The sequence below is a fragment of the Cavia porcellus genome, unplaced genomic scaffold, assembly GCF_034190915.1.
Source record: "Cavia porcellus strain 051 isolate PalLab524CR breed Dunkin Hartley unplaced genomic scaffold, mCavPor4.1 scaffold_4, whole genome shotgun sequence".
Lineage (NCBI taxonomy): Eukaryota > Metazoa > Chordata > Mammalia > Rodentia > Caviidae > Cavia > Cavia porcellus.
In genome coordinates this window covers 53092861-53107678 of record NW_026947487.1, presented here as the reverse complement: position 1 = coordinate 53107678, position 14818 = coordinate 53092861, and the positions used below count along the sequence as shown (strand labels likewise).

The 14818-nt window shown below is 46.6% G+C and overlaps 1 protein-coding gene across 5 annotated transcripts in view; it reads right to left on the bottom strand.

Moving 5' to 3' along the window:
• The window catches only part of Myo16 (myosin XVI), a 470083-nt gene that overhangs the window by 9701 nt on the left and 445564 nt on the right, over positions 1–14818 (bottom strand). For all 5 annotated transcript variants that reach the window (XM_063247024.1, XM_063247026.1, XM_063247023.1 and 2 more), the window contains exon 34: positions 9817–9908. In XM_063247024.1, coding sequence (XP_063103094.1) covers positions 9817–9908 — 92 coding nt within the window. The remainder of the gene's footprint in view (positions 1–9816; positions 9909–14818) is intronic.

Sequence of the window (14818 nt, the reverse complement as noted above, 5' to 3'; positions counted from 1 at the left end):
AAATCTAGCAAGCTTTCCACACACATATGTACACATGTACACACAAATGCACAATAATAATGTGCCACTGTCTTGGTTACTTTTCTCTCATTCCTGAGACAAAATAGCCCACACTATTAAAGGTTTATTTGGCTTACAGTTTGTAGAGGTTTCAATCCATAATTGGCTGACTCCGAAGTAGGATGATGTGGCATGGGGCAATACTTCAAGGTAGCACAAGACAGCAAAAGCCAGAGCAAAAAGAGAGAAAGCAAGCCTCATCCCCTCCCTTCTATTATAAGCAGGCTACTCCCCTCAAGTGGGTGTAGCTCCCACCATCTCCATGCCCTCCTTTTGCACAGCTCAGGACATTTAGGAAGTGAGGTCCCTGGCCCCTTGCTGTGTCACTGAAACTTCTAAACTCAGATTGACACAATGTGTCAACCATTACAATCACAGAGGAAGTTGTACTAAAAGGGATACAGAGTTCCTGAAACAGCATCACAAAGGTGAGAAAGGCCACTGCAGGCTGCAGAAGGCATGCTGGGAGGTTGCTGGGAGTAGGACAGCAGCATAGAGAATGGTCCACTCCCAGCCACATGCTTGTTTGCATTAGGAACAAGCACAGCTATGGCCTTATGCTTAAAATGTGCAACAGCTGTCACCTGCTCAGAAAAATGTCCATTTCCATTGCTTACTTGTACCATACTTGCCTCAAAAATAAAGTCCAGGAAGCTTAAAATCCTATGTGTAGAAAACACTCCTAAAAAATATACAGGCACATATTTTTGTGGCAGGCATCAGGGTTTAGCTTCCTTACTAATATGTAAGAAAACTCATCTAGACCAGAACAAAAGTACAAGCCCTAAAGATACATTAATCTGACTCTGGTAGCATTGTAAACTTAAGCAGTATAAATATATAAACTGGATCAGTGTGGTGCACCCATCACAGAATAGTTTTCTCACTGAATACAACTAAAACTTTGGATGAGATATAAAAACTTTTCTCCAAGGGACTGGAAAGTGAGCTAAAGCAAATAAATTGTGGAGGGTAATTCAAACTCGGAGAAGGAAGGCAGACTAATAATGCACTCAGATTTTTAAGAAGCTAAGAGAATCCGAGACCTCTCTATGTGAAATTCTAGAAGAAGACCTCTAAACTGGCAAGAAAAGGAGCAAATGTGAGAACCTCAAGGATGAATGAAAGTTACAAACAGGAAAGCACTGGGATGCACGTGAAAGCCTATTTTCCTCCAAAACTTTCTTGTGTGACAGCTGGAAGCAACGTTTAAATGCTGTCGTGGAGATTTCCCTATGTGGCAGCTGTAGGGTAAAGTGGGAAGTAAAGGGTTAAAGGACCAGTGTAGGTGACTGCATATAAACTGAAGTCAGTTATGCTTCTGTTACAATTGCCAAATACCCCCAATACATAAGAGAGATGTACCTAGGGTGCCAGCAGGTAAATTGAAACAGAATACTCAAAGCTATTTGAATAACCCAAAGGAAGCCATGGAGGAAAGAATCTCCAAAAAATATCAACAACAAATAGGAAACGCAAAATAAAAGGAGTAAAGCCAGCTCCACCAATAACTGCATTAAATATAAATGGCTTGTCACAAGCTTGTTAAACTGGATAAAAATAAACAAGATCCAGCTGCATGCTACCGACAAGCAGCTTATATTAAATGTAGGAACAGAGATGCACTGAAAAGAAAGGGAGGCTATCCTCAGAGAGAGGGAAAGACCAGCAGTTGGACTGTGCCAATGGCCACATGAAACTGAGAACTCAGGGACACACACTAATTCTGTACCAGCAAGGAGTGAGTTGTGCGATGACAGAATTCTGTCTTGATAAGGCTGTTTCTAGAAGGTGTGGAAACATACACCTTGCACACAATGATCGAAAGAATGATGGGATGTCTATATGAATTTCTGACCAAGGAGAGTATGGAGAAAGAAATATAATGGGGGAGAGGGGAGAGCAAGAAGGTGGGGGGAGAGAAGTGAGTGAGCTGATGGTAACAGCAGGTCTTTACCACGGAGATGCTGTGACCCTAATGGTCTGTGCATCCCAGAACCTTCAGACACAGGAGACAAAGCGGAAAGTCGAAGGCAGAGTTGGAGAAAGCTGCAGTTACAGATGGAGATCCTGGAGCTCTTCTATCAGGAGGAAAAGAAGACAGAAAACCAGGAGGAGAAGAGAACGAGATGCTGCAGGCTGACACCACTGAAGGGCACCCACAGGCGTCTCTGTTGGTGGCGGCAAACTGCACAGTCCCTTCCAGTGCATACGGGAGTCTCACTGGGCAGAACGCACCCTGTGTCAGCCAGACCCTGGACATGCACAGAACTAAAGCACACAGGACAGAGTCTCAGGGCCCAGTGGAAAGCAGCAGCAGAATGCCATGAGGACACCCCGAGGTATGGTATTTGGAAAGCGAAGAACATTAGTCAAAGAGCAAGTCCCAAGGAAGACTAGAATATTTTGAATGGAAGGAAAAGGAATATAAAACCTATAAAAATCTACAGGATATGGTGGATCCAGCATGCAGATGGAAATTTAGGACACTTTTATTGGAGAAAAAAGAGGAACACCTCAAATCAGCGATTGATGCTACCTACTTAAGCCAGACAGAGAAAATCAAGCCGAGCATAAGCAGAAGGGAAAAATAATAAAGAAGAGAACAGAAATCAATACAAGGAGAGCAACAGAGGGAAGCAATAAAGTCAAAAGCTAGTTTTTAAAGAGATCAATAAAACCAATAAACTTCATGCTGAAGTCACCAGGAAGACACAACAAGGAAGTGTGAGCCATGTCTGAGAACTGCGTGGGCCTTTCCCGGAGTCCACAGAGCGGTTCCCAAGGTCACCAGGCAAGTCACCCGGACCAGAGGAACAGGACAAGAATGTGCTGTGAGCACCAGGCCTGAGCGCCGGGAATCACCTCCGAACACCCTGAAAACATGCAGCAGGCGTGCAGGGAGGCCACTATATGCTTCTCACGCTTGCAGCAGAGTCTGATGGATCATTGGACTCAGTGTTTACAGGATACATAGGGACCCCCATTTGCCCTCAGCAGGGTGGAAACTGATCTGACCATTTCAGCCATAACCAGCTGGTCAGGAACCTCCACCTGGGAGACTCGGCACCCCCCCCATCCAGGAAACCTTGGGCCTCTTTCTTTCTTTCTTTCTTTCTTTCTTTCTTTCTTTCTTTCTTTCTTTCTTTCTCTATAGTTTTGGAATGATGAGTGAGAGGCATTTTCAGGGTGTTTCTTGCAGCCTGGTCCTTAACCCTGGTGACTTTGAGATGTGGTTTTGTAGTTTTCTACCTGTCTCTGTCAAGCTGTGACTGCACTGTCCTAAGGAACCGTGTCCTGTTTGTAAGAAAACTTGACTGGGAGAGGAGCTTTAGATGCGCACACGGGTTAATACTCCCCAAGTGTGATCTGTGGTCCATGAACATCCCCAGCTCCCCATAGCTATTGTGGAGATGGCTTAATGGGGTCTTCTGCCACCAGCATGGGACAGAGCCTCAGAGGACAAAACTATGCTGCCTGGGGCACTGCTGCACCCAGAGAGTAGAGACACCAGGGGCAGGAGGCCACCCTGTAGGCTCAGGCTGTGTCTGTCCCTTCCCATCCCCTGCAGCCTGTTCCCTGCTGAGCTTGTTTTGGGAGGGAACCTGAGTGCTCAGAGCCAGTGCTTGCTGAAAGCAAATCTTCTCAGTGGTGATACTCGACTCCAAGTCTTGGACCTCCAACCCTGAGCTATGCTCAGAATAAATTATCACAAGAGTGCAAGGTACACCAAGGGCAGGGAACTCAGTGTGGAGAAAATTGGCACAGTGGGGTCTGCTGGGAGCTGTACATTTATTTACATTACAATCAGGACCTACTAGTGTTTGTGGGTACTGAATAGCTACCAACACAATTTATACCCTTGGTTAAGTAAGTGAAAGGGGCCTAGGGCTTTGTCCTAACTTCAGGATGATGACCCACTTCTGCTGGCAGCACTCAAGAACTCCAATGCTGTCCAGCGTGGTGGTACACAGCCAGGATCCTGGCCAGCAGGATGCTTGGAGTTCAAGGCCAGCCTGATCCGGAAAGCAAAACAAAGCCAAACAAAACCCCCAAAACTCCAGTATGTCTTCCTCCAGAACTGCAGCTCTAAGGCAAATGCAGCAGAATGGTGAGGTGTGGTACAGGTGGGTGTTTCTAATCAATGAGCTTTCTATAAGTTTACACTATTCCTCCATAAAACATTTCTAAAAAATCACACACGTGACAGATTTTCTCAAATTCCACAGAGATGCTGGGGCCTGCTGACTCAGTCTAACCTTCCCCATACTTTGAAGACATCTTCTGTGTGCAAGTCAGAATACTGACCCTGGGGAAATAAAAGAGGAAATCATAACAACAATGCACTTTTTTTTTCAAGCATTTCTAATATTCCAGGCTGGAAGCTGGGTGTGTCACATATGTTTTCTTTGAATAAATGAATAACTTAAAAAACAATCACTACGTTTTACACTCATATGCTAACATGCCTGGGATTCTTATTTAAATTTTTTTTAACTTTTCTGCCTTTAATTTAAATAATTTAACTAAATGAATAAAATCAATATTGAGATTAATTTGGTGGGATTTAAACACAGATGCATTTGTCTCTGCTGTCCGAGCCCTCAGCCATGCTAACTGCAGATTCTCCTTTCCAAGGGGCTGTGGGGAGGTCACAGGGCCTTTGTCCTCTTTAACAATGGTCACTCTCTGATTTCTCATTCTTCTGACATGCCTCAGAGTTGGATTTCCTCACTGAGAATAAATAGTCAATGTCTCTGTGAGAAAACACCATGCATTCATCAGCATGAGGATTTACATCTGCTGCAGTGTTAGGAAGGGAAAAAGAGACAGAGGGTTTGCTTTTTATTTTGCACGTTTCTATTTGCCTGCACAGGACGTGCCCTTCCCTGTCGAGAACGCTGCGTTTCCTGCATGTCATCAAATTAATTTACTGCCTTCATTTCTCGCTCATAAGTCGTAAGTGACGAGCAGTGAATACTGATTCTCTGAAAACGCTTCCTGTGCTCGTCTCCCCCGACTGTACCTCAGACAGATAGAGATTGATAGATACAGAGATGCTTTGGAAAAGATCGTCTAATTTCTGCTCCCTGGCATGTGCTGCAGAGTCATTCTTAATGATTAAACTACATGTGTCCACATTTCCTCATTCTGCCCGGCACGGTCTGTTCTGATTCCACGCTACACAATGTTTCTAGTAGTCCATAGGAAAAACAAAAGGGGCACAGAAAACAGGTACGGAACGTTCTGGGTCCTTTGGAGACTTAGCTCTGCTGATACATGCGGCACTGCAAAATGCTTTCCTCCACGGTTCATTAGAGCAAACCACATAACCGTTTACTTCTGATGGGGATCAATTGCATATTGATTGTATTCTGGGTTTTATCGGCAGCTATGTCAGAAACAGGCTTGATATTTATTAAGGTCTTGAGCACTGGGTGAATACACCACTATATCAAGGACTGTCAGTGATTTCTTAAGATGTGCATTTGAATATTTACAATATTCATAATAATGTCTGGTGTGCATTTGTGTGTGTGTGTGTGTGTGTGTGTGTGTTGTACTAAGGATTGAACCCAGGGGTTCTTCACTGAACAACATCCTCAGGTTTTGTTTTTCTTTTCAGACAGGGCCTTGCTAAGTTGCTAGGACTGACTGCTAGCTACAATCCTCCTGCCTCAGCCTTCCAGATGCCAAGAATATAAGCATGTGTAGCTAAATGTGGCTAGCTTCTGCTCTTAAAAAACAAAACCCAGAAAAATAAAAAACAAAAGAGAATGCTTTTCAGTTTGGTAGGAAATAGAATGAACCCCCATAATGAAAACAAGCATTCTGAAAGCGCACAATATTACTGTGGAAAGAACCAGCTAGGCACAATACAAAGGGGAGAGGAAGGTTGGTAAGGCTGAAAGATAAATTCAAGGCACCATCTCAGAGTAGAGGAGAGGAGAGGGGAGGGCTGCTCACCCCCAGTGGCAAGCAGGGCACCCTCAGAGACGTGTGTGCAGCAATGCTCACGCCCCAGCAAGCAAGTTGGCATCCTGCCCATGACCCCCACGCCCACCCCACGCGGAGCCAGCCCTGCTCTACATGCTCTAAGTGGGGGTCCAGGCCCTGGAGTCCACGCAGTGTGTTGAACAGCTCTTCCACAACACCAGCGTCTTCCTCCCCTAAGTCTGGGAACCGTGCCCTGCCCTGGATGCATAGGCTTCAAAAAAACAATTCAAGTCTCATAAAAGGTATGCAGCTGACAGCCGCGTCACTGCTGTAAATGCTAACCCAGAGCCCACTGTGCTCCCTTTGGGGCAGGGTGTGGACCCCAAGCTGCCCGGTTCTCTTGGTCTCATTGGCACCCAGGGCTGAAATAGTTAAGAATGCAACTGCGGCCACGGTGTGGGCAAAGCGAGCCTTCTAGCCACTTGCAAGGCACAGCTCGTGTCACAGCCTTCACAGTGTTTGGCTAATTTCAGCAAAATTAATTTTTATTCCTTTTATGGAAAGCCATTATATTGCACAAATTAGTAAAAAATTATGATGGAACACAACATAAACCACATTTTCTGTATTTTGTATCTTTGGCTGCGTCTCTAGATAGGGTTTTACATCTATATTAGGCACCAATAAAGAGCTCGTAGACTTAGTGTAAAAAATACACTTTTGAATGCAAAATGGATTTTATGGATAATAGCAACTGAATTAGCATGTCAGTCAAGATTCTTATTTGCAAGCAGCAGAAATGAACTCTGGGTGCCTCTAGTGGGGTACAGTGGCTTTGCTGGGAGGCGGGGGTTCATGGGTGGTGAAGGAGCAGGTGTGAGGTGGGCATTTGTACTTTAATATTCTGCTGTCCCTGGAGAGAGAAGCCCTGCCCTACCTCCAGTGACCCAGGGCCACCTGGATTCTTTCCATCCTTATAGTTTATGCCTCTCACCCCGCACCCATGGGAGACAGAACCACTGAGCCACGGAGATTGGTAAATGAGAGGAGGGAGGGAGGCACCCTTTCCCCTTGCTCCTCACTGTGGCTGGCAAGAAATTTCAAAAGCGAGACTGGAAGCCAATAAAACCAAGTCCACAAGGGTCGTCTGTGGCTACTGCAGACTTTCATCTCTGAACCAAAAATTCTTAACTTTTATGACTGGCCCACCCCCGTCAGTGGGTTTTACAGCTGCTTCACGCTCAGCACTGGCACATGTGGTCCTGACATCTATTCAAACCTGACGCTGGGAACTTCCCGTATGACCCTAGGCAAATTGCTCAATGGCTTCCCACTTTTCTTTATCTATAAGAACCATAGACATCTTATCCTGCTTAAGGGGATGCCATTAAAATTCCTGATGATGCTAACTAAGACACAGACACTCTCAAAGAGGGATTCTGCTTCTGGCTCACACAGTGTTTGATTTCACTGCTGGAAGCCAACCCTGTCCTGGGTGCTGGACAGATTTTACAGACTCACTATTGTGAGGTACCACTAGGGATCCAGGATGCAGCCTGTCCTTTCTGTGTCCCTACCTCCTCCACAAACATAACAGCACAGGCAAATTTTGGAATACATGTGACCATGTGTGAGTGTCATGTAACTCCAAGCTTCTCAGGGGTGAGCAGTCTGCTCCAGCCTGTGAGCACCTGCAATTTGCAAGGAAAAAAGGGAGCATGGTTTACCCTTTCCTTGGGGAAAAAGGTCCTGTAAGGTGACTAGTTTCTGCTTCCTGCAGGCTGTTTGTGTTTAAAAACAAGACTCCTTGGAAAACTGGAAATGTATGTGTGATTCCTGGTGACTTCTCCTTTCTCTCTGCTTCTTAGATGAATCCATGATCTTAAATAGATCTGGGATGCCTATTGTATGAACCTTATTTCCAATTGGTTCCTTTCCTCTGTGAGCCACGGAGCAGTGGCACAGGCACCAGGCATCGTGTCCTTGGGCTCTGAAGCAGGACAGCCCACTCCAAGACAGCCCAACCACTGTTCACTATCAGGAGGGCCAGTGGGGCTCAACTACAGCCCAAGCATCTGCAGGGCTTCTCAGGTGAGGAAATGTCTCCCCACGGGACAGACAGGAGATGAGGGCGACCAATTACCACACCAATCAGCGTTTTCCTTCTCTGTCAGTGCCTATATATCAGCGCTGGTGACTTCAGCAGATTGCCTACTGTAAGATTTATTTTTAAGATTAAAATTATTGATTTTTTTCACCACCTCATCAATGTTATTTAGAAAAATCTCAGCTGATAATGAGGCCATGCTGACATAGTTCCAAAGAGTCCAATGGAAGCTCTCATACACTGGGTAGCTGATTTTATGCAGACGTCTGCATTCTTAGCTGAGTTTTTAAGATTGTTTCGTGCAGATGTATGACACAATAAAATTATACTTTAATGCCATACAAGAATTTTGTTGCCAAAGCAATAATATTTTAATGTATTGATAATAAAGTGCCTACAATTGTTGGTTTATGCACCTCCTAGAAAGAAACATATTATATTTTAAATAGTAATTAAAAGGAACATTTTTTAAAATACAGCAGTGATAGAAGGAAACAAGAAGAGAGATCTTTTGCAAATGGGAAGGGGTCCAGGAGGATGAGGGAGAGGAAAAGGAAAGTAAAAAGATATAAGATGTGTCACTTTAAGCACCGAATATCCATGATGTATGCAAATGCTACATGTGATAAACACACACTAATAATAACAAGAAGAAGACTGGAAATGGGAAGGGGATTTAGGAACTGAGTGGGGGAAGGGGGTTAAAAACCAATCAAGCCTTGTTATGTGCATGCATCTGCTTCCTGAGATGGATGTAACATTCATGTACTGCAAACATGTATTAACAAATCAAAAAATACTGTGTCCACAGAAAAGAACATAAAATTCTGTTACAGAAATCTCTTCACTTTCTAGAGGTAAACTAGTGAGTGCATTAGTCAGCTTCACCTCCCTGGGACTCCCTACTCAACACCTGCAACTTAATGGAACAGAGGTTTATTTTAGCCCACAGTTGAGAAGCTTCCCTTCTTACATGATTGGTCAGGCCCAGGCAGAGAGGCCCCTGGTGCAAGGGTTGGGTGGAGGGGAGCTGCTCACCTTATGGGGGCGCAGGAAGTAGAGAGAAGGGAGGAGTTGGGAGGGAGAGAAGCCATTTCAGGTCAGGCCCCAAGGACAACCTGTCCAACCAAACCCCACCTCCTACTTGGTGTCAGTCCACTCAAAAGCTCAGCACCCCTTGATCCAGTTAGGAGTGAGGGGACATCCAGATATGAACCATAACAACCAGAGTCCTTATTTTCTCCTAAATAATCTTTCCTTGCTGACATTTCAGAGACTAAATAGACACAATGAGGTTGATTTGATATCCCCTGCACACAGGAGGTTTCTGTGACCTGCATGCTCATTGGACCTGGGGGTTCCCTACCTAGGGTGTTACTGAAACAACGCTGGGGTGCAGAAAACACCTAACACCCCCCCATCCTTCACCTTGTTATCCTTTATAACACTACGAGGCGACTTTCAACTCCAACGTACATTATGTCTGTGATAATCAGATTAAACAATTAATTTTTAGTTGTGTTGGATATTATTACTACTATTACTATGATGATTATTATTATTTGAAATGAGCAGAAATGGAGTCTGCCAAGATAGAGAACAGGTGGAGGACCGCAGGGCGAAGGTGGGGATAACCAAGCTCTCCACAGAGAAGGACATCATCAGAGGCTCAGTTCACTTGGCGCTGGGAAGGTGGGCACCAGGGTCCTTACCTGAGTGGTGTGACTCTCCCGAGGTCTCTGGAACGACGACATCCCGGTGCTGCTCACACACACGCGTGAATACCCATCATCCTCAGCGAGACCTGTGGGGTCCACATGGCAGAGGTCAGCATGGGCCAAATGCCCCCAGTCAAGTGACTTCTGTCCCAGTGGTAAGAGACTGGCCTTGCGGCTTCCCATGGGTGCAAATGGCAGCGCTAACAGAATACTAGATTCATGGTGAAGCTGGGAAGGCAAAGCGCTGTCGGTGCCCCTCAGCAGAAGAGGAGGCGCACTGACCGAAGGGGAGCAGTGCGAAGAAAGGCACCGGAGAGGCGTGGAAGTGTTTGTCCCACTGTGTCCCTGCTGTGCGGCCTTCTTTCCTCTCCTCGCCCTCCGGAAGTTCTTCCTCATGCTTAGCTGGAAACCCTGCCTCTCCTAGGCTTTCATCCCCTCCTCTCCTGAGCTCTGGGTGTGACATCATCATCTGGATGTGAGCAGCCTGTGCCCGCTGTCCTCCTTTCCCTGAAGTCGGCCTCCTCCTCGACTCCCACATCTGCAAGAGTCCTGCGTGTCCTTGGTGCCTCTAATTCCCAGAGTCCCTCAGGGCTCTTGGCCGGGCACCCTGGATCTTATTTCCTGTCCTGCTCTGCACCCAGCAGAACCATCAGCTGCTACCCTTAAAGACGGTGCTCCCCCTCCACTGTGTGGAAAGAAGACTCCTCCGTGGGACGCTTTCCTGACTCTAGTGACGCCACTGATGCCCTGGGTTTTCTGATTTTTATTAGTCCGTTGTAGTCAGAGATTGCAAGGAAAACAGTTATATACAGGATACATAGTTTATAGTATTATTGATAATGGTCAACCAAGGAGTGAGAAATACAAAGAAAGTGCTGGAAATCTGTCCACACACTAGAGACCCAGAGAATCCAGCTGAGGGCCTGGACCCCATGGCAATATCCTGTTGAGTTCAGCTGAAGACCTAGAGCCCATTTCAATGGTTCCCACGAGTCCAACTGGAGGCCTAAAACTCATGACAGTGACCCATAAAATTCTATTTCATGGATCTGCTCTGGGAAGGCCTCAAGGTCAGTGGTGGAAGCTAGAAAGTCTATCCAGAGCAGGAAGCGATGCTCACAGTAAGGACCAGAGCTCCCTCAAAGGGAACCGCAGCCATCCTCAGAGACCAGGTGCCGAGCTCCTCTGATGATAATAGCCAAATTCGTATCAGGGGAGCCAGCATAACAAGTTCCTGCAGGGGAACCAAAAGCTCCAGACAACAACAAAACTTAGGAGAACCTGCAACATCACTCTTCCCTACTTCTCCTTTTTATAATGGCAGCAGTTCTCAGGTCGGCCCTCCACGCTCAGCACCACATTGATTCAGTCCAGCTGAGGTTAATTGACCACCAGTTTTTAATTCACAACATCCGTGTTCATGGCACATAGTGATCTTGCTCATCATGGCGTTGGAGCATCACTTAAGTCATGCTAATTCTTGTTATGGCCTCTCCCATCTCCTGGTCCCCTCTCCTTTTGTAAAAGACCTGTCTCCTGGTTCCCCATTATCTGTCTTCCATGTTGCTCCTATTTACACTTTTGGTTTGTTGTATAAAAGAAACCACGTGATAGCTAAGCTTGTGTGTCCAATTCCTTTCACTTAATGTGGTGGCCTCAGTTGCAGCCATTTTCGTATGAATGCCTCACCTTTATTCTTCTTTATGGCAGAGTAGCGCTCCCATTTTTTTTTTTAATCCATTCATCTGTTGGTGGGCATAGAAGCTGCTGCCAAGGGTGAGCTGTTGTGAGTCGTGTTTCTATAGACCCTGGTGTGCATGGATCACTGCCATAGGCTTAACCCAAGGTTTAATCCACAGTCTTATGGGAAAGCCTATAACCTGTCTTTGATGCTGATGCACAGATAGCTGTAGAAGGGGCAGTGGCTGAGTGGAATGCCCGGGTTGGTATCTTTCTTGCAGGTATCATCAACGCTCTGTGTTCACAGGATTGGTGATCCGTGTGGCTCAGATAGTGATCACTATGCCTCCCCCACTCATCCCTGCCCCCCACAATACCTACACGCCACTGGCGAGCTGGACAGACATTGTCTGCGGCATGTGCCCTGCACCTCCACGAGGACCCCTCTTAACCACTCTGCCCTGTGCGTTACTTCAACCTCCAGCTCAGGAGTGAGACAGACGTCTCCTGAATGTGCCCCAGACTCTCCTATTCATCCCAGAGGCTCCAAACTGTACTGTGCGTCACTTCCCCAAATTGCAGATAGGCCATTAAAATGGCACAAGGTTGGCTACTCACATGCCTGCTGTGGATAAGTGCCGAAGCCTCAGAACAGGCATTGCAGCCTGCAGTCTTGGAAAGTTGAACTCACCACCTTGTATCTCATCTGTTCACTGCATACAGTTTCTATCTTTATTGGGAAAATCCACGTGACTCTTCTACCTCTAAAATCCTGGAGGATTCTATGATAACTGCATACAGGTAACATCCACTGAGCACTAACTCTGTACTAGTCCTATCCTACAAAAATCCCACAGCAATCTGTAAGGTGGATTTTAAATCACATTCACTTCTAAGACAAGAAAGCTGAAAGGCTGAGAAGTCAAGTAATCAGGTGTCAGAGCTGGGGAGTGGGGCGGGAAAACCCCTTAAGTCCCAGAAACAATGTCACACTGCTCAAAAATAGTGAATGGTTACCCTGATCCATCCATTTCCAAGGAGAGGAGAAAATTTAATCAAGTGAGGTTCAAAGCAGACAGGATTTAATATGGCTTCAAAATGCTCTTCCCTGGGAGGAGCAGGAGCAGGGCTAGCAGGTGCCGGGGCTCGCTTTCTCTACAAAGGCATCCGCTTGAAATAGCCAGCTATAGTACACTTTAGCACATTCAGGGAAGGCTGCCTCCCTTCCTGGCCTTGGAGCTTTGAGTCAGACAACAGCAGTACAGTTTCTGAGAACTCAGCCCAGCACCCATGGACACAGTGAGGCCATATGCTCGCCGGGCAGAGTCGTGGCTGAATTGCAAGGTCCGGCGGATGGGGTCGTGGCTTTGTGTCCTCACAACAGCTGAGCTCATGGTGAGCACTTGGCTGTGACCAGGCCCCACAGTGCTTCCCGTCACAAGCCTGCCCTCGGCACAGGGAATCCTTCCCACCAGCGGAGTGAGGATGTACAGCACAGATGGACCAGGTACCACCTCATGGAAGCTCGATGGCCATGTGGACTGAGCAACCACTTTTCCTGCTGCCCAGGATCAAGGCTTATATGCCTTGGGCGATGAGACAGAAAATCACACTAATGATAAAATATCCATGCTGGAAATCTTTATGTCTTTCTTTTTCCACAAAACAAACATGAAATATTCACATTATTTTGTTTGATATAGCTAAAAGCATCCTATGACTAAAAACTGCTCTCTAATCAAATGATAAATAACGTCAGTCCAGGGAATAATTAAGTACACAGAAGAGATCTAGTTCTCAGCAGCAGAAGGGTGGCAGTTAACTAAGCGACAGCTGTAATTACCCGCATATTGCCACATTTCAGCAAACAAACAAACAGATCATTATTTCTGGGTGCAGGGGGGCGGCTGATACTGGCACCCGAAGAGACCTCTTTCCCAGTTTCCGGTTCACTCTGAACTTTATTTTAAACGTTTACCTTCACCTTGGGGCTCTGTTTAGAAAGGACAGGGAGGATCAGTGGGGCTGATGCTTCTATGCTGGTGATTGTCGTGGTCCTGGTCAAGCTCCCAGTGAAGGGAGCAGAAGCCCCTATGGTTCTGTTATGATAGTTCGGACTCAGTTTCTGTGATTCTGCCATCCGGGTCCTTCCTGACCTGCGCTGCTGTTCCATCAGCAGAGCTTCCTCGTGCCCCCATATCCAGGGAGTGAGGCTGGACAGCTTAGTCATCCCGGAAGGTTACAGGCACCCAGAAATTCATGGTACTCATGAAGCCACATTGGCATAAACCTGTCAAGCAAGCTGCTTTGAAAGACCGGGTTTCCGAGGCAGTAATTTCCCTTTGGCACTGTAACTCTCTAGAGTTTCAAGCGATCGTCAATTAATGACAACAGGGAAAGGGCCGAATTTTAAAATCCAGCCCTGTAAGCATTTAAGGAAGAAGATATAAATCTGTGTTCCAGGCCTTGGGCACCCACTGCTTGTTATACGCTGATGTTCCCAGGCCGGGCATTCCTGGAGACTTATTTTCATGTTATTAATTTTAAGGAGAGCTCACCACCAATGTTTCCATTTGGCTCTAGAGGGCTTTTGTTTGTTCGGTTGGTTTTGGCCGTGTTTCCACCTTTATAGTCAGCTGAGAGTTTTGAATTTACTGTTCAAGGATCATTTCCCCAAGCTGTGGCTTTTTGTCTTTTCGCTTAAACTTCAGAAAACACTGAATATTTTGGTGAAGGGATATTCCCGTCCTCCTTCCTCTCGTGTCTCTCATTTTTTGCTTGGTCTCTCATCTCGGGGGTGTCATTACCACACAAGGCAGGTGACAACCTTGTCAGCCCCTGGAGGTCCAGCCCTTCCCTCTCCACGCCCTGCCCAGGCATGACTGATGCGGTATCCTCAGAGGGAAATCTCCCCCCTCCCTGGTGGGCTCCTTCTCAGAGGCCCTCCACCTGGCCATCAGGGACCCCGAGGGAGCGTGGACTCCACCGCAGAGCTGAGCTGCATTTCTGTCGCCATGCTCATGGACACTCTCCCTCCTGTCTTCGGCCAGACTCCCCATGAGCTGCCAAGGGGCAACAAGTTTCGCTTTTCGTGCCTCCCCTGGCTTGATTATTACATCTCTCTGAACCTTCTCAGGGGCAATGTTTGGTCCCTTTTCCTTCCCCCCTGAAACTGTCTGTTTTCTCGCAGGATTTTGTTGCTGTCCTTGTTATTTGTAAACCAGCGCTGGCTTTGCCCTGCAGTAGGAACACGTCTCCTCTTCACCTCAGCCTGCCCCCCAGGTTTCCCAGGTTCTGTATTTTCCAAGAATCTGGC